The 21,011-nt window shown below is 37.5% G+C and overlaps 1 protein-coding gene across 1 annotated transcript in view; it reads left to right on the top strand.

Moving 5' to 3' along the window:
* The window catches only part of LOC116250012 (uncharacterized protein C630.12), a 50,128-nt gene that overhangs the window by 22,793 nt on the left and 6,324 nt on the right, over nt 1-21,011 (top strand). Inside the window, exons 6-8 of the mRNA XM_031623330.2 lie at nt 1,278-1,337; nt 1,419-1,519; nt 1,719-1,753. Of these exons, the coding sequence (XP_031479190.1) occupies nt 1,278-1,337; nt 1,419-1,519; nt 1,719-1,753 (196 nt within the window). The remainder of the gene's footprint in view (nt 1-1,277; nt 1,338-1,418; nt 1,520-1,718; nt 1,754-21,011) is intronic.

Genomic DNA, 21,011 nt, shown 5'->3' with positions numbered 1-21,011 from the left:
ACTCCTCTGTATTTTGGAGTTGAGAACTGACATTTAAGTGCCACAGAAGACAACCTTAAACAGTTAAGTAGTCCATCCAGCTGGGGTACTGTGGCCTGACCCCACCCAGCCAAGCCAGGTTTGGCCCATTAAGTAAACATCCAAGGCTCAGTTTAGTAGGCCCGATAGTCGATTTCTTGACCCAAGCCTATTGCATTATGGTCACACCCATTCTCTTCTCTTATGCAATACAGCCCTGAACTTAGTTTTGGGGGTGTAACTATTTTGTATTAATTAGAACTTATGATAGTTGCCATATCTTGCATCATAGGATGACATCAGATCACATCTTCAAAGTATGAAAGGTCACAAAAATTGTTCTTTTTGAACTTACATAAATTTTAAGGCCGAATATAAGTTTGTTATACATTCTTAAACATTTAAAATAAAAAGTTGGGGGTGATTTAATGCAACAAAACTGGGGACTTTTATGTTTTTTCATGTCATAACCTAGTTCTCTCCTCCAGAAACAAAAATTTGAAGTTTTATAAGCATTAATCTGTTTGATGACTCCAAGGAATATGCCATATGTTGAGAGTTATTTACATGAGGGCTTTATTAGAAATTTGGAAAATTGTAAGGGCGTCATATCTCGTGGTATTTTAATATTTTGGAGGACCTTTATGTAATTTTCTTTATGCCAAATGTAATCCGGATTCACGGTGTTTAGGGCTAACCTAATGCAGAATCTTTTCTTCCTCCAACCTGTCCACAACATGGTATTAAAGCAGCCTATGCCTGGGAAAATATGATGCTATACAGGTTGAATTGATCTATTCTTTTATCTTCCTCTTCCTTCTATTCTCCCTCCTCCTCCTTTCTTAAGGTACTGTGATTGAATGCTCCTGCTGTTCTTTGTGAGAAGCTGCTGTCACACAATCAGGGAACTTAATCACAGCTAGTTATCATGCAGCAGTTAGTTACCTTAGATGAAGTTACGCAAAGTCTATGTCAAAAATAATACAAAAAAATGAGCTTGCTGTGCCTAAGCTGCATCCCTACCTGCACCTGTGTCCAGTTGTATTGACGCAAGTGTGGTGCCTTGTTACTAGTGTCTATGTGACATAACTCTCAATTAATATTTTAATGCATTTTTCTAAACAAATTACATTGTTGCCTTCCTAGGCCTTGTAGGTCTCTTTGCATCCTTGGACATCCATCTCAAGTGTTCTACATCTACTAGACCATCATTTTTGCTGTTTATGGAGTGAGCTGTTTCTATGATTTTATGGCTGCAGGTCCTTTAGAAGGGAAAGAAACTTTATCTACATGGGATTTTATTAAAAATATATCGAAAGGTGTGTATCAAAGTTGATCACAGATCACCGTCATATTTTTGTTAATAGGTGATAGTGATAATTCTTGAATTGCTTTGTTAGATGATCGATTTCAGGCAAGAGTTTTATTAACACATATCCCCCTGTATCGACCTGATGGAACCCCTTGTGGTAAACATCGGTCATCCCCAATCATTAATCAGGTACACTCCATAGTTTGTATGACTTTGTAACATTTTTGGAAGTTCCATGCATCCATAATCTATAGAAGTAACTCCGCTCATACACAAATTACTGCTATTGTGCTTTAGCTGTACTTGTTTTCATTTTACCTAAACAGATGTATGGCCGTTACCTTTATAACCTAAACTGATGATTACTTCATTCTTTAATTGCCTGTAGAGAATTACTTTTGCTGAAGCTGGTCGAGGATTAAAGTAAGTCAAGCATATCCAGTTTGATCTTAGCTGCAAGTTCAGTTTGAAATTGACACATATTTTCATGTTTATTGCACTATATTCTATTTAAAGTTTCCCATTTTTGAACTGATGAAGTGGTGGCTGCTTGGGAAAAGGTACCCATTTTTATAATAATATCAAAGTTAATTACTTTCTTGTTCCCAAATTTTTCCACATCAGAATTGAAGCAATGTCAAAATTTTGCAAAAGAATTGTGAAAAATTGCAATTTCAAAGCCAATTTCGAATATAAAGAACAATTTAGATTCAAATCATGAATTTGAGTCGTAGGTTTACGAGTCCAAACTAGATTCAAATTAGGATTTGGAATCCAAATCAATTACAAATGTCATTTGAAATCCATATCCGATTGCAAAATTCAAATTTTGATTTAAATCCGAGAACTAGATCTAATTCGGTGAATGCTATGTGAGACCCACATGTGGGCCCCACCTAGCTCATGTGGTCAGAAGCCCACCCAAGAGGTCACACACCCTTTTTTTCCAAAAATATCTTCCCTCATTTTAAAAAGGAAATGAATAAGGGTTCATATGAGAAGAGAGACATTAATCTCTCTCTCTCCCTTAGTTAAAGAAAAATTAAATTCCAAAGAAGCAATAAGTGTTAGAATTAAATTCACTTAACCTACTTAATCCAAATAGGTTTGACCTGTGTGCACCCAAATTTGGTGCTAATTTAGGCTCGGTCACCATGAGCTCAGCTCAGTCAAAAGGGCATGTCTGTCCCACGACCAGATTAGTGGACAAAAATAGACCTTGACCAGATCGAATCCGCTTTGACTAATTGCAGCCAAAGTATAATTTAGCTCAATTAAGAGCTTTCATAGCTCAAATTCCTTAAATTACCTCATGTCAAGTCAAACTACTTGCAAATGAGCTTTGACTTTGGTCAATTGGTCAAATTTGACCAATCTGGACAGTTTTGCTTTTTTATGAACAAATTGAGATTACAGAACCTAAATTGAGATTTTATGAAAGACAAATATACATTTGAATTTGTCAAATGCATAAATCAAATATCAAATTGAAATTCAATATTTCAAACCAAAGTTTGATTCAATTAAAATCCATTTTCAATCAAGTTATGGACGAAAATACCCTTTTCAAACCAAATTTGATAGAATTTTCAATTTTATTCAAATTTTAATTGAATTACCATAATCAATAACATTTAGAGCTTAATGACTAGGTTTTAACCTAACAAGCTCAATTTCAAACAAAGAAAAAAATAAAATAAGGCAAAACCCTGCACAAGGGCATTTTCGTTCAAAACTTTGGTCAAAGTTGGGCAGCTAGGTCTGAACTGAGGTTGACCATGCCTAGCCCCGCCCACTTAGCTCGTGTAAATGAGTTGGGTGTGGTCAATTAGAGTCATTAAACCCTATTTAACTCATTTTGCAAGTCCCCAAAGGGTTAAGTGAGTTTCCAAGGTGAGTTAAGAAGGTGGTTGAACTCATCTTCTCCTCTATATAAACCCCTCCTGGCAACCAAGGAGGGGGCTGAATTTTTGAAGTCTTCATCAAATTGCTGCAGCCAAGGAGTTAGGAGAGAGAAGCCAAGGAGGAGAAGAAAAAATCATCCAAGCCCTCTTCCCCCTCTATATCATTATCTTCTTTGTTTTCCTCTATTATCTCTATCGAGTTTGCTAAGTTAGAGTGCTTAAGTGAACCCTTAGGATTTTCGTGGTGAGATAACTCTCTCTTTCCTACTTCAAATTCTAGCAAGCAAGTCATTCTTCTTCTTCTCGCTTTGCTAAGCTCGAATCCAAGCTTGGATTCTTGCTTAAGATTGCTTGATTTAGAAAGCAAGTGAAGAAGAAGATCAAGCATCAAGACCGACCGCAATGTGGACATCCGCTTTATGGTGTAGACCAGAAGCCAACAAAGGAAGTGGATTGAGATGGAACTCGAACAAGCCTTTTTGGGAGACAATAGAGAAGAATTCTCCTCTAAAACACCTCCTAGGACGGAAGCCAATGATCCGGAATATGAAGAATACAAGAAATTCCAAAGATACATGATTATGTTTAATGAAGAACAAGCCCAGGCAGAGAGGGCCAAATAGAAGTTGAAAAGAAGTTAAACGTAGTTCAACTCAAAGGCAAAAACAAAAGAAATTTCACCTGCAAAGATTTCTATGAAAGTTTTGAAAATGACAAGCACACAAAAACTTGCCTAAGAAATTTATCAAATTTGATGGTCATGGAGTCTCAAAAGCACATTTGGTCATGTTCTTTGCAGAATGCTATAAATTTCATCACAATCATAGAGCTCTCTTTCGATGCTTACCAAGGAGGTTAGAAGGAATTGCTGCACAGTGGTATCGGGAGCACATCAATCCAGTTGAATCGAAAAGTTTTGACAAACTAGTCAACCTTTTCATTGAAAGGTTCATCCAGAATGTCGAAACTGCACCAACGATCATCACACTGTGTTATCTAAAACAGAGGCCAGGTGAAAAGGTCAAGGACTTTATTCAAAGATGGAGGTCTTCTTGCAACAAGATGAGAGAGCCAATCTCCCAATCCTATGTATTGGGATTGATCGTCAACAATTTAACACAACCACTAAGGAGCCTTATTTCCAATGCTCTAATCAAGTCTTTCATTGATCTCACTGAGAGAGCATAATGCATCGAAGCATGAATTGAAAATGGAGCTTTTGATGTCGTCATCCTTGTAAAGGTTAGGGAAGAAGCAAAGAAGAAGAACAAGAGTCAAAATGCTCCGACCAACATTATAGCCAACGCCAACACCTTCAAAAAAAAAAGGACAGACTATCCCAAAAATAAAGGGGTAGCAGACAAAGCTAGCAGCATTAGCAGCGGCACTAAAAACAAACATCCTGGATGGGGATACGACAGAAAATTCACCTAATTACAACAGAGTTACGAAGAAGTCATGCACATGCTGATTGAAAGAGACACTCTATTCCTTCCAAAAGTTTTCAACCCTCCGCCAATGATGGGGAAAAACAAAGAACAGTTCTGTAAATTTTATCGTGCTTCAGGACATGATAAAGGAGATTGTCCTGTGCTCAAAAATATTGTGCAAGATGCAATCGACAAGGAAATCGTCAAGAAGGTCAAAGAACAACCAAACATCCTTAAAAACCCTTTCTCTAAACATGAGAAAGGAACAGTTGCAATGGTTAGGTTTTCAACAAATTATCAAGTCATGGTAACAAATAAAAGGGACAAAGCGCCCCTGGATTTCTTTGGGTTACTTTCCAAACATGACAAAGGATCCGTCAATGCATAAACCGAGTCAGGCAAACAAGGTAGTCGGACAGAGATCGATCAAAAGTCACAAATATGGGATCCTGAACCTTTGGAATCCATTTTCAAAGAATTAGACCCGTTACGTCAAGTCAAGAAGGAAGGATTTAGCCACAACCGGGGAAATGAATGGTCTTTTGGACTACACAAAAATGGTCCGATCACATTTTCTGATAAAGATCCACCAAATGGAGGCGAATTGCATAATGATGCCTTGCACATAGTGGTAGAAACAAGGAGCACCAGAGTGTCCCATGTTTTAATCGATGGAGGAGCAAGCCTAAACATTTGTCCACAACAGACAACTTGTACATTAGGCATAAAGCAAGTCGACTATACCCCATCATCAATTTTCATTCATGGATATGACGGAACGGGATAGCTTGCATAGGATGTATATGCCTGGATCTGAATATCTGCGAGACATATCATCGAGTTCCATTTCATGTGGTGGATATAAAACCCTCATTCAATCTGTTGCTTGGCAAACCATGGATCCACGCTACCAATGCGATTCCTTCCACTCTACATCAATGCATCAAGTGGACTCACAACATGAATACTATAACAATTTATGCAAATGATAGGCAGAATCATTTTGTGCATCCAAGGATTCTGGTACCAACATATACAATCGAAGTACCTAGTATTTGAGTCTGCAAAGAAGAAGAAATATCTCAAGGTCTTAGCAAATTGGCCATTCAGAAGTCAAATAAACAAATGTGGTTGAAAAAGGGTACCAAACCTGAAACAAGTTACAAAAGCCATCCATTATTCAAAAATTTTTGCCACAATGAGAAAGGATTGAATTTACTTATACATCATGGCTACCAGCCATTCACTGGCCTCGACAAATATGAAAATGGAATCTTGGAAGCAATTACTTTGACAAGACAATGAAGCACTCAAGCCTTGGGATGTCAAAGTTATGAAAAAGTGGATACCGAGGAAGAATTCAAGCGAGTACTTTTCGTCAAGAGCAACACCATAGGTGAATGTTCACCATCAATCTGAATCAACAAATCTGCTATCATTTTGTGCACGGATCCTTTGTCATCTTTGGAAAGTAACCCACAGAAATCCAGGGGCGCTTTGTCCCTTTTGTTTGTTACCATGACTTGATGATTTGTTGAAAACCTGACCTTTGCAACTGTTCCTTTTCCATGTTTAGGGAAAAGATTTTTGAGGATGTCTGGTTGTTCACTGACTTCCTTGATGATTTCTTTGTCGACTCCATCTTGCACAATATTTTTGAGCACAAAACAATCTTCTGTATCGTGTCCTGAAGCACGATGAAATTTATAGAACTGTTCTTTGTTTTTTCCCATCATTGGTGGAGGGTTGGAAACATTTGGGAGGAATAGAGTGTCTCTTTCAATCAACATGTGCATGACTTCTTCGTAACTCTATTGTAATTGGGTGAATTTTTTGTCGTATCCCCATCCAGGATGTTTGTTTTTAGTGCTGCTAGCTTTGTCTGCTACCTCTTTATTATTGGGATAGTTTGTCCTTTCTTTTTTGAAGGCGGCGGCTAAATTGTTGACGATCATTCCCAATGCATGGGATTGAGAGATTGGCTCTCTCATCTTGTTGCAAGAAGACCTCCATCTTTGAATAAAGTCCCTGACCTTTTCACCTGGCCTCTGTTTTAGATAACACAGTGTGATGATCGTTGGTGCAGTTTCGACATTCTGGATGAACCTTTCAATGAAAAGGTTGATTAATTTGTCAAAATTTTTCAATTTAACTGGATTTGTGTGCTCCCGATACCATTGTACTGCAATTCCTTCTAACCTCCTTGGGAAGCATTGAAAGAGAGCTCTATGATTGTCATGAAATTTATAGCATTCTGCAAAGGACATGACCAAATGTGTCTTTGGGTTTCTATGGCCATCAAATTTGATAAATTTCTTAGGCAAGTTTTTTATGTGCTTGTCATTTTTAAAACTTTCATAGAAATCTTCGCAGGTGAAATTTATTTTGTTCTTGCCTTTGAGTTGAACTACGTTTAACTTCTTTTCAACTTCCTGAATTTTTGCTTTCCAGGATTCTTTCTTTTTCTTTTTCTTGGGAGTCCTTGGTTCTTCCTCACTACTGGATTTTGTGGTAGCATCTTCAGAAGAGTCAGAACTGTTTGATGAAGATTTCTTCGTTTTCTTCCTTTTCTTTTTGGCCCTCTCTGCCTGGGCTTGTTCTTCATTGAACATAATCATGTATCTCTGGAATTTCACCACGAAAATCCTAAGTAAGGGTTAACTTAAACACCCTAATTTAGCAAACTCGATAGAGAGAATAGAGGAAAACGAAGAAGATAATGAGATAGAGGGGGAGGAGGGCTTGGACAAATTTTTCTTCTCCTCCTTGGCTTCTCTTTCCTAGCTCCTTGGCTGCAGCAATAATTTGATGAAGACTTCAAAAATTCATCCCCTTCCTTGGTTGCCAGGAGGGGTTTATATAGAGGAGAAGATGAATTCAACCACCTTCTTAACTCACATTGAAAACTCACTTAATACTTTGGAGACTTGCAAAATGAGTTAAATAGGGTTTAATGGCTCTAATTGACCACACCCAACTCATTTACACGAGCTAGGTGGGCTGAGCTAGGCATGGTCAACCTCAGTTCAGACCTAGCTGCCCAACTTTGATCAAAATTTTGAACAAAAATGCCATTGTGCAGGGTTTTGCCTTTTTTTTTTTTTAAATTGAACTTGTTAGGTTAAAACCTAGTCATTAACCTCTAAATGTTATTGAATTTTGGCAATTCAATTAAAATTTGGAAATTCTATCAAATTTGGTTCGAAAAGGGTCTTTTCGTCCATAACTTGATTGAAGATGGATTTTAAGTAAATCAAACTTAGGTTTGAAATATTGAATTTCAATTTGATATTAGATTTATGCATTTGACAAATCCAAATGTATATTTGCCTTTCATAAAATTTCAATTTAGGTTTTGTAATCTCAATTTGCTCATAAAAGGGCAAAATTATGCAGATGGGTCAAATTTGACCAATTGACCAAAGACAAAACTCATTTGCAAGTAGTTTGACTTGGCTTGAGGTAATTTAATGAATTTGAGCTATGAAAGCTCTTAATTGAGCTAAATTATACTTTGGTTGAGTTTAGTCAAAGTGGATTCGATCTAGTCAAAGTCTATTTTTGTTCACGAATCTGGTCGTGGGACAGACCTACCCTTTCGACTTAGTTGAGCTCATGGTGACCGTGCCTAGCTGAAATTGGCACCAAATTTGGGTTTACCCAGGCCAAACCTACTTGGATTAAGTAGATTAGGTAAGTTTAATTCTAACACTTATTGCTTCTTTGAAATTTGATTTTTTTTTAACTAAGGGAGAGAGTGAGAGGTTAATGTCTCTCTTTTCCTATGAATCCTTAATCATTTTCTTTTGAAAATGATTTTTTTATTTAATTGAGGGAAGATATTTTTGGAAAAGGGGGGTTTGTGACCTCTTGGGTGGGCTTCTGACCACACGAGCTAGGTGGGGCCCGCACGTGGGTTCCACATAGCATTCTAAACCAAATTAGATCCAATTCTCGGATTTAAATCAAAATTTGAATTTTGCAATCAGATATGGATTTCAAATGACATTTGTAATTGATTTGGATTCCAAATCCTAATTTGGATCTAGTTTGACTCGTAATCCTGCTTTGGCATTCGTGTCATGACTCAAATTCAGGATTTGAATCTAAATTATTCTTTAGATTCATTTGGCTTTGAAATTGTAATTTTTCACAATTCTTTTGTAAAATTTTGACATTGCTTCAATTCTGATGTGGAAAAATTTAGGGTGTTAACATTTTTTATTTTGTCTGCTGGGGCCTATTTGCATCTATTATTATTGTTTTCCATAAAGACAAACAAAAAGTTTTTCAGAAATCCTTTGACAATCACAAAGACTGAGCTATAACTGAAAACCTATGTTGCATGGACACGGATATGAGTGTCGGTGTCGGACACGGGTACAGGTGTTGGTGTATAAAGAGGTGGGGAGAGTAGAGTGAGAGGAGAAATTACAAATTGTATAAAAAACTTCTAAAATTTGTTGTATAATCAATTATTGTTTAATACCTTTATTGGTTTGTGTTTGTATCTATGTTTTATATCAAGGTTAGTTTAGTTAATTTGATATGTAGTTAAATAAAATAAAGTCCTTTTAAAAAGTTAAAGGACAGACCCCTGAGGTCCTTTGAAAGGACAATAAATTTGTGCTTAAAAGGCTTCTTCTCCATCTTATTAAAGAAAAAGGACTCATCCTTTTAAAGGAGAAAAAGATGATGTCCTTTTGAAAAGGAAGAGAGAGGGAACGAGAGAGAGAGAGGAAGAGAGAGAGAGGTGTCAGTTGGACTCAAAGAGGGAGGTAACTGAAAAGGAAAAGGAAGAGAGGAAGAAAAGAAAGACAAAAGGGAAAAAAGGGAGGGGAAAGGGGCAGAACATGTGTCCATTTTTTTGGACACTTCATGTTCAGAAAATGGCATGTCCCACCCATGTTAAGGTGTATCGGTCTCAATGTTGGATATGGCTGTACACCAACACTTCATCTTTTTCAAGTGTCCATGCAACATAGCTGAGAACAAAATAGAAAGGCTTGAAAGTGGGCAAACACATTTTTTTTGCATTTATATTCCCCTTCAAGGTTAATTTCTTGAATTAAAGATCCACCCTTCATTCAAAACCATGTGGTCTAGAGAAGGCAAAGAAAATTAAACAAAACGGAACCATAAGATCTGCTCTTGCTGAGCGGCCCATATTAGTTGCTTTATTGAATGAAGGTATGGAAGAGGCTCATATGAAAAGTAAATTTGCAGAGATGGGTCCCTAAACCCATCTATGCCAATTTCTTTCCCTCTTACTCTCTCTTGAAATTTAAAGAACCATGTTTTAGTGGACTGAAATATTAGAAAGTGGACAAGGGTCTACTTATTGTTTTCTTATATTTTAGTGGACTGAAATTGTAAATATGTAGTCAACACCCTAATCTCTTTTAATATGAGATTAGGGTTACGTGAATGCAACTGAAAAGTTTCCTCTCTCTCTCTCTCTCTCTCTCTCTCTCTCTCTCTCTCTCACGTCCATTTCTTCCTCCAATATTGAACATGGTATCAGAGCAACAGACCTAGGGTTGTGCGATCTAGGGTTTCACGCCTAGGGTTCCTGCTGTTTACAAAACATGCAAGTTGATTGTTTGGTGGAAAGGCGCTAATCACATTTAACATGTAGAAATGTGATCAGCACCCTTGTGTTGCTATTGCCGTGGAAGACATGGAGAAATGTTGATGAAGTTGCTGTTGTGGAAGAAGATGGTGGATCTGATCAGGATGTATCAGATCTGAGTTTCTATTGCCGTGGAAGAATATCTATGTCGCTCAGATCTGATTTTCTACTGCCGTGGAAGAAAACCTATAACGTTATGTATCAAATCTGCCCTAAAGAGATCTGTTTTTTTTTTCTGTTGTGGAAGACAATCTGTGACGTGATATATCAGATCTGCCCTTTTGTTGTCACTGCATAAGATCGTGTGGGGCAGAGTTAATCTGCTAGTTGTGGGTATAGTGTGACAGTGAGAAGTTGTGTGTGGAGTCATGTTGCTGGTTGAAGATGCAGTTTGACTTGAGGAGCAATATCTGCAAATCGTGAATGTGAAATCAGTAAAGTGAGGCTTTGTGAGGTGTGAATTGCTGCTAATCGAGTAGCAGCAGTCTTTTGTCGTTGGGTGAAGAAGTTTCAGTCATCAGATCTTACCTTTGTTCCCTTGGAAGATGTTCTTGGACGTTCAGATCTGTCTAGTCGTGTGGTGCTTGGTGGATTTCCACAATCTAAGGTATGTTGTGGTAGCAGGTTTCAGTCTTTTCTCTGCATTGTTGAAGTGAGACAATTTTTTTTCTCTGTTGTCAAACTTGTGCTTGTTTGTTGCCTATTATCGACATCTGAAAGGGTATTCTTCATCTACTGCAACTTTGTCACAGTTTACAGATGCTATGGTTGAGTCTCCTACCTGTTCTCTTATACCTCCATCATATTATCTCAACTTAAGCAAGGAAGAATATGATCTGGTTCTTGCTCAGAGGTCTACTCCTGCCTCAACCAGCACAACTGCTATAGACTCGGTTCTCTCTGTTGGTGCCCCTACCAGTGACCCAGGTATGATATGGATGATTGACTCAGGAGCATCCAGACATTGTTGTAATCAACCACAGATGTTTTTATCATTTACCAGGTTCACTACACCACAGCACATCAGGTTGGCTGATGGCTAGTTGTCCCCTATTCTGGGTAGCGGTGATCTATCTCACACCTTTTGGCACCATTACACATGTGCTATATGCTCCTTAATTTCCTGTTTAACTTGTTATCTGTTAAGCGATTGGTTAGAGATTTACAGTGTAGTCATTTTTTATCCTGGTTCATGTTCTTTTCAGGACTTACAAACTGGGAAGATGATTTGTGGCGGCCATGAAAGCAAGGGGCTCTATTTCCTCTCTATCCTTGTAGATGTTGTTGCATCCTCTTTCACGTCGAAGCCTTCTCCTTTGCAGTGGCATCTCAGACTAGGTCATCCTTCCGTGTCCAAGCTTCGTCGTATTTTTCCAGATATTCCTGCGTCAGAGTCATTCTTATGTGATGCATGCTAATTAGGCAAGCATACACGTAGTAGTTTTCCTTCAAGTCAAAGTCCCTTTGATCTTTCTGCATGTTGATGTTTGGGGACCAAGTCGTGTTTCTTGTCGTTCACGTTTCTAGTATTATCTTGTTTTGGTTGATGATTTTACTAGAGTCAGTTGGGTATTTTTGTTAGGGGACAAGTCTGAAGTCATTTATATTCTTCAAAAATTTGTCAATAAAAATAAAAACTCAGTTTGGTGTTGTCAAAAATATTCGCATTGATAATGCTCTTGAATTTAAATCTTCAGTTCTACTCCAATTTTATGCCAATCATGGGATTCGACCACAATATACATGGCCTCACACATCCCAACAAAATGATGTTGTTGAACGCAAACATCGACAGCTTCTAAATGTGGCCTGTACCCTCATGTTGCACACTCATATGCCTGCTTATTTTTGGGGTGATGCTATTCTTACCGCATGTTATCTCACCAACAGATTGCCCTCGTCTGCCATCCAGGAACGCATCCCCATTCAAATACTATATCCAGATCGACCATTATTTTATATACCTCCCAAAGTATTTGGATGCACTTGTTTTGCATACATATTGGGCCAAGACAAAAACAAACTTGCTGCCTAAGCTGTCAAATGTGTGTTCGTTGAATATTCTGCCAATCAAAATGGCTATCGATGCTTTCATCCCCATACCAAGAAAGAGATTGTCAGTGCGGATGTTACATTTTTTGAGTCTCATCCTTATTTTTTCGCCCCAAGTATCACTGTGTTTGAGCTTCCCGTGTCTGTTCCTCTTCCTATTCCCCCAGTATCACTTGAGTCGATCCCGTCCTATCCACCATTGTCAGGTGATCGTTTTCTTGATCCTCCAATAGTCTATACCCGACATCAAGGTCCCTCTCCTAACCGCCCACCAACGTCTTCTTATGAGGTAAGTTCTAATGATAAGACTGACTCAGGAAGAAATGATAACTATTCTGCAGATGATCTACCTATTGCTATTCGCAAGGGCAAGCGATAGTGCACAAGACATCCGATTTCGAACTCGGTTTCTATAGACCATTTGAGCACAAGTTTGGTGCAGTTTGATCGAGTTATGGCTAGTCATACTATTTCGACCTCTCACCACCAAGCCTTATTAGATTCATGATGGAAGCATGCTATGCAGCAATGTTGTAAAAAATGTATCGTAAGCCGTATCGGTCTGACTTTAAGATACGCTGTATCGTAAAATATCGTAACATATCATAAAAGTATCATATTTTTAAAAAAAAAAATCAGAAAAAATATAAAAAATTCTCAAAAAATAATAAAAAATCAATAAAAATTACCGTATCGTACCTGTATTGTGTCGTATCGTAATCGTATCGTGTTGTATCGTAACCATATCGTAGTCGTATCGTAGCCGTATCGTACGATCCAGTGCCCGTATAGTAAATATACGATATAGGGGGTGTATCGTATCGTATTTTACGTTCGATACGATATGTATCGTACGATACGACTCCGCATCGTACGATACGTACAATACTGCTATGCAGGAAGAAATGGATGCTCTTCTTTTTAGGGAGACTTGGGACTTGGTAGACCTACCGTTGAATTGTGATGTTGTCAGCTACAAATGGGTATTCACCATCAAATATCATTCTAATGGGTCTGTAGAGTGATTCAAAGCTCGTCTTGTGGCTAAAGGCTATACACAGACTTATGGGGTGGACTTCTTCGAGACGTTTTCGCCTGTGGCACGGTTAGGTACTATTCGCCTAATTATATCTCTCGCTGTTTAGCAAGATTGGCCCCTTTTTCAGTTTGATGTGAAAAATGTATTTCTATATGGTGATCTCTCTGAAACAGTTTATATGCAACAACCACTTGGTTTTGAACGACAGGGGGAGTGTTCTAAAGTATGCAAACTCAAAAAGACTATCTATGGACTTAAGCAAAGTTCCTGTGCATGGTTCCATAAGCTAAGTGAGGTTGTCTCTAAATGTGGATTTCAAAGATCTCAACTTGATCACTCGTTTATCAAGCGAGGGACTTCTGGTATAGTGATATTGATTGTATATGTTGATGATATTGTTCTCACTGGAGAAAGTACTCAGGAGATAACTCAGATAAAGGAGTTCTTACAGAAACACTTTGTCACAAAAGATCTTGGTCAACTTCGATATTTCCTTGGTATTGAAGTGGCTCGTAGTAGTAAAGGGATTGTGATGTTTCAAAGAAAATATGTTTTTGATTTTCTATAGGAAACAGGGTTATTGGGAGCCAAACCTGCTACACTTCCTATGAATCCTCGAATTCATATGCATGATGATGAATCAGAGGCTTTTGACTCCCGTTCTTACAGATCTCTAGATCTCTGATAGGGAAACTTTTGTATTTGACCATCACTCGTCTAGACATCAACTTTGTTGTAAATAAGCTTAGTTAATTCATGGAGAAACCTATGAAAGTTCATTGGGAGGCTGCTTTAATGGTGATAAAATACTTGAAATCAGCCCCAGGAAAGTGGTTATATTAAAAAAAGGAGAATGGGTGAACATGAAGCATATAGTGATGCTGATTATGCAAAGTCAGTAAATGATAGGAGATCTACTACAGGTTTTTGCATCTTTATTGGTGGGAATCTTATTTCCTGAAGGAACAAGAAACAAAATGTGGTTGCTAGATCGAGTGCTGAGTCTGAATATAGAGCTATGGCTCAAACGGCGGCTGAAATGTCATGGGTCAAATCAGTGCTTCTAGAATTGGGAATTTCAGTGAAAATTCTTATGAAGATGTATTGTGATAACAGAGTAGCTACCTACATTGCAAATAACCTTGTCTTTCATGAAAGGACGAAACACATTGAAGTTGATTGCCATTATGTTCGAGACTTGGTACAAAAAGGAGTCATTAGCACGATCCACTTTTCCTCTGAAGATCAAGCAGCTGATATGTTTACTAAGGCTCTTCCCATTAGAGATTGTTTGAGAGGATGTGACAAGCTGAGCATGATTAATATCTATGCTCCAGCTTGAGGGAGAGTGTTAAAGTTTTCTAGAGTCAATTTGAGTCTTTTTGAAATATTAGAAAGTGGACAAGACTCTACTTATTGTTTTCTTATATTTTAGTGGACTGAAATTGTAAATATGTAGTCAACACCCTAATCTCTTTTAATATGAGATTAGGGTTACGTGAATGCAATCTGAAAAGTTTCCTCTCTCTCACGTCCCTTTCGTCCTTCAATATTGAACATATATATATATACATATATATGCAATCTGAAAAGTTTCCTCTCTCTCTCTCTCTCTCACGTCCCTTTCTTCCTCCAATATATATATATATATATATATATATATATATATATATATATATATATTAGTTTATTTATAGGATAGGTTTAGTTGTGATCTATGTCACATGGGTGCGGGTTCGGCGATACGGGTACGGACACAGCAATTTTGAAAATTTGAGATACGCGGATACGGCAAATTTTATATTCTCAAAAATAATAAAATGAAAAAAAACATTAAATTAATAGTTCACTCTTATAAAAAAGTTTGTTTTATCACAAAAGTGTTGAGTATTTGAAAGCATTGTTCATGAAAATAATTGGATGCATCACAAAAAAAATGATAAAATGAAAAAAAAACATTAAACTAATAGTTTATTTTTTGGCGTGTCCCAGCTGTGTCCTGTATCCGGATACGCGTGTCCGCATATCGGATACAGGTACGTGGGCTAAACCCAAGTATCCGTGTGACAGAGTTTGTGATATACACACACACACAAAAGCGGATTTATCCATCCATTTGAATGTCTTTGGCCTCTCACACACGCACCAGAGGATTTCAGCTATACTATATCACATAGGTATGGGTATGGTGCTGGTACAGGTACAGGGAATCGGGTACGGATACGGCGTTTTTGATAAGCTTGGTACGGCGGTACGGCGATAGTTATATATTTTTAATTAATTATATACATGAAATCAGCAAAAGAAATAATATAAATATAAGAAACTGATGCCATTTTTGCCATAGATATGTTGTATAAAGGTAAGGAAGAAGTCGGAAGATGGGTCAGGTGAAAATAGGTTCATTTAAAGTGACATAGGTATTATGTATGAGAAAGGAGGAGGAAGAATGTACCAAGACATACCACCGTACCGGTATGGGTATGTGGGCCCTCCCCACATACCATTGTGACATAGCAGCTATATATATATATATATATATATATATATATATATATACATATATATATATATAGAGAGAGAGAGAGAGGAAGCTGATGTAGGCTGGACGGTAAATAAAAAATAAAATAAAAAGCTTGATGAGCACAACGTTCATAGTAGCTCTATATGATGGTACAAAAAATGCATCATGAAGATCCATTTAAAGAAACCAATATCAAGTTTGACTTGCCATGTCCCAACAGCCTTTACACATGACCGCTTGTTATTTTTGAAAAGATGTTCCTTTCATGCAATGTTGGTTCCCTTTTGCTCAGAAAGTCTTGCAAAGAATTAGCATTATGCACCATAACACCGGAGTCAATCCACCAGCTATTTATGAGAACATGTAATAAATTACATTCATGAAAAAGAAATGACAAATGGATATCTGTGAGAGAAGCTTTTGTTAGAGTCTTGCAAAGAATTAGCATTATGTTCAACAACAGTCATGCATTATGCACCATAAAACCAGAGTCAATCCACCAGCTATTTATAAGAACATGTAATAAATTACATTCACGAAAAAGAAATGACAAATGGACATCTGTGGGAGAAGCTTTTGTTAGAGTCTGGAAAAGAATTAGCATTATGCTCAACAAAAGTCAATCGACCATACATGCACGCTTAAAAGGATTTTTATAGTTATGTTAAATTTATCTACCCTTCCTATTCATTTGGGGTGAAGCTCTTAGAATAACAGTTACATATTTTGTTAAATTTGTACGTAAAACTCCATGAGTTATGGACAGGTAGAAAACCTTCCATATCTTATATGTATATATGGGGATGTCCTACTGAAGCTAAAACCAAGATGAACCAACTGTGGATCATGCTGGTGAGTAAGAAGAAGGTATATAGGTTCAAATTGAGACTATACAACCACCTATTTGTAGGTACATTAGAATAATGAACCCGCTATTGCATTTGATTATGTGGTGTATCTACAAGATCCTAATGATTTGATAGATATTGATGAAGATCCCTTGGCATTTATGAAAACTATAGAAAGTAAGCAACACACACACTAAATAAGTGCCATAAAAGAAAATTTTGACTCTATTGCTAAAACCAGACTTAGGGTCTTGTTAAGTTACCTGAATGAGTAAAACTCATATGATGTAAATGAGACTGTGAGACCAAAAGGGATATTATAAAGCAACATTGAGAGATGCAAAAAAAGGGCTAGTTGCTAAAAGTTTCACCTAATTGGAGGACATAGATTACATTGACATGAATTTTCCTATCTCTACTAAAGAGTTGATGAAAATAATTTTTACCCTAATAGCTCATTTTGACTTAGAATTAAATCAGATCAGTGTTAAAACTTAAAACAACTTTCATAAATAGGGATTTAGGTAAAGAAATATACACGGAACAACCTCAAGGGTTTTCGAAGAGCAATACAAACAATTTATTTTGCAAGTTTAATAAGTCAGTTTATGGACTTAAACAAGCCTCTCGACAATGGTATAATTTTCCCAAGTCATTCACGTTTCTGGTATTACCTTGTTCTGGTTTTTGTTACGTGACAGGTCTAAAGTCATTTGTATTCTTTAGAAATTTGTCAATGAAATAAAAGCTCAGTTTGGTGTTACTGTCCAAAATATTCGGACTAATGATGCTCTTGAATTTAAATGTTCAGTTCTACTTCAATTTTATGCCAATCATGGAATTTGTCCACAATATACATGTCCCCACACATCCCAACAAAATGGTGTTCCTGAATGCAAACATCGACAACTTCTAAATGTGGCCTGCACCCTCATGTTGCATACTCATATGCCTGTCTACTTTTGGGGTGTTGCTATTCTTACCGCATGCTATCTCACCAACGGATTGCCCTCGTTTGTCATCCAAGAACGCATCCCCATTCAAATACTATATCCAGATCGACCATTATTTTATATACCTTCCAAAGTATTTGGATGCACTTGCTTTGCACATATCTTGGGCCCAAACAAAAACAAACTTGCTGCCCAAGCTGTCAAATGTGTGTTCATTGGATATTCTGTCAATCAAAAAGGCTATCGATGTTTTGATCCCCATAACAAGAAAGAGATTGTCAGTGCGGATGTTACATTCTTTGAGTCTCGTTCTTCTTTTTCCGCTCCAAGTACCACTGTGTCTGAGCTTCCCATGTTGGTTCCACTTCCTATTCCCCCAATATCACTTGAGTCTATCCCGTCCTCTCAACCACTGTCAGGTGATTGTTTTCTTGATCCTCCAATAGTCTATACTCGGCGTCAAGGTCCCTCTCCAAACCACCCACTAGAATCTTCTCATGAGGTAAGTTCCAATGATAAGACTGACTTAGAAAGAAATGATGACTATTCTGCAGATGATCTACCTATTGCTATTCGCAAGGGTCAGCGACAGTGCACAAGGCATCCGATTTCTAACTCGGTTTCTATGGACCATTTGAGCACAAGTTTGGTGCGGTTTGATCGAGCTATGGTTAGTCACACTATTGCGACCTCTCACCACCAAACCTATTAGATTCACGGTGGAAGCATGCTATGCAGGAGAAAATGGATGCTCTTCTTTCTAGGGAGACTTAGGACTTGGTGGACTCATCAATGAATTGTGATGTTGTTGGTTCCAAATGAGTATTCACCATCAAATATCATCCTGATGGGTCCATAGAGCGATTCAAAGCTCGTCTTGTTGCTAAAGGCTATACACAGACTTTTGGGGTGGACTTCTTCGAGACGATTTCGGTTGTGGCACGGTTAGGTACTATTCGCTTAATTATATCTCTCGCAGTTCAGCAGGATTGACCTCTTTTTCAGCTTGATGTGTTGCATTTTTATATGGTGATCTATCTGAAACAATCTATATGCAACAACCATCTGGTTTTGAACGACAGGGAGTGTTCCAAGGTAGTCAAACTCAAAAAGGCTATCTATAGACTTAAACAAAGTCCCCGAGCGTGCTTCCATAAGTTAAGTGAGGCTGTCTCTAAATGTGGATTTCAAAGATCCCAGCTTGATCACTCATTGTTTATCAAGCGAGGGCCTTCTGGTATAATGATATTGATTGTATATGTGATAATATTGTCCTCACTGGAGAAAGTACTCAAGAGATAGCCCAGACAAAGGAGTTTCTACAGAAACACTTTGTCACAAAAGATCTTGGTCAACTTCGTTATTTCCTTGGTATTGAAGTGGCTCGTAGTAGTAAATGAATTGTGATGTCTCAAAGGAAATATATTCTTGATCTTCTACAGGAAACAGGGTTATTGGGAACCAAACATGTTGCACTTCTTATGAATCCTCGAATTCATTTGCACGATGATGAATCAGAGGCTTTTGACTCTCGTTCGTACATATCTCTGATAGGAAAACTTTTATATTTGACCATCACTCGTCCATGTTAGAATATTAGATTGTATGCATTCTAAATGTATCTATATATATATATATATATATATATATATATATATATATATATATATATATATATATATATTTTATATATATTTGGATATTAGGATACTTATGTAATTTTTCCCTTTTTTATGTATTTTTATTTTCCCCTTTTACCCCCTTTCTTTATCCTTTTTCCCCAAAGGGGACTAGTCCCAACGGCTAGAATTCTAGCCGTTGGAACTAGTCCCAACGGTTGGCTCTCTTCTTCCTTTTGTTCTCTCCTCTATATATAGTGTAGGCTCCCCTCTCTGTAACCTATGGCTTGTTAAGCCACTTCTTGTATTATTGTTGAAGATAAATACATGTTTTCTTTATCCTCTTATTAGAGGACTCTTGTGTATTGTCTTGTTGAGTTCGTGGGAGATTCAAGAGTGATATTCTTGAAGTATTTGCCTAAGTTTTGGGCCTGATTTACATGGTATCAGAGCCAGGTTTTGGCTATTCATCTTGCTGTCCTTCAGTTTGAAGTTTCAGCTCTTACTCTTTCTTTGGAGCCGTGAAGCACTCTAAGTGCTCGACGTTATTGCTGGCTGATTCTTGACATAAGAAGGTGCTGTTTTGCTAGTCTCTATTGGTGGTAAAGATTGAAGCTGAGGTGCTGTTTTGGTGAAAGAAGATTGTGACTGATTTCTTCTTTTTTTTATCATCTCAAACATACAAGTTTTACACAAGAAGAAGGGAAGACTGGTTTTTCTTATTGCCGTGGACTTCTTTTTGCGCGACAGCCAACTTCGTCATAACTTGTAAGTGGATCTACCTTGTTGATTGTGATCATGGATGACAAAGTCTCGTCTCTTCCATTTCCCAAACTCTCATCAACAAACTATATACAATGGGCTAGAACTATGGAACATTTTATTCGTAGTAAAAGCCTTTGGGGACTAGTTGATGGGACAAAACTTGAACCACAATTAGTCCTCACTAAAGTTGTTGATGGAAGAGCTATGGAATTGGACGGAACCGAAAAAGAAAAAGTAATGGCTGAATACAACAAGAAATGGGAAGAATGGAGTGTTGGTCATCACAAAATTATTACTTGGATCTTGACTTGTGTTGACAATGCTACTAGCGGGCAAATTTCTAAGTTAAACTTGGGAATATCTAGAAAACGCATACCATGAGAGACGTTGCTTATATGCATCATGTTCAACTCAAAATTCACAATCTTCAACAAGGAAATAGATCCATTAAAGATTATGTGGCTGAAATGGATCAATTGTATGATGAATTAAGTATTTTTGAACCACATTGGACACAAGATCTTATTTTTAGAGAAAAGCAAATACAACGTGACAAGTTTTACAAGTTTATCATAGGTCTTAGATCTGAATTTGATGGTGTTAAAACCGCCTTACTTCATCGTTCTAAAACACCATTTATGAATGAGGCTATTGCGGAGCTCCAAATGGAGGAAAATCGTCTTTGTCTTGGTAAAGAGAAAGTCAACAATGTGCTTGCCACATCTAGGCCGGGAGCCCATTTGAGACCTTATAGACCTCCTCACTTCAATCGTACATATGAAGGAGTAAGAAGAAAAGTTATTTGCTATCATTGCCAAGAAGAAGGACATACCAAACCAAGATGTCCAAAACTTAGAATTTTTGACAAAAGAAGCAATGTTGCAGCTCCAATTCAAAAAGAAAGAAAAGAAGCAA

The sequence above is a fragment of the Nymphaea colorata genome, chromosome 3, assembly GCF_008831285.2.
Source record: "Nymphaea colorata isolate Beijing-Zhang1983 chromosome 3, ASM883128v2, whole genome shotgun sequence".
Lineage (NCBI taxonomy): Eukaryota > Viridiplantae > Streptophyta > Magnoliopsida > Nymphaeales > Nymphaeaceae > Nymphaea > Nymphaea colorata.
Note: the sequence above shows the minus strand (reverse complement) of the source record. Positions and strands in the feature narration are given on the sequence as shown.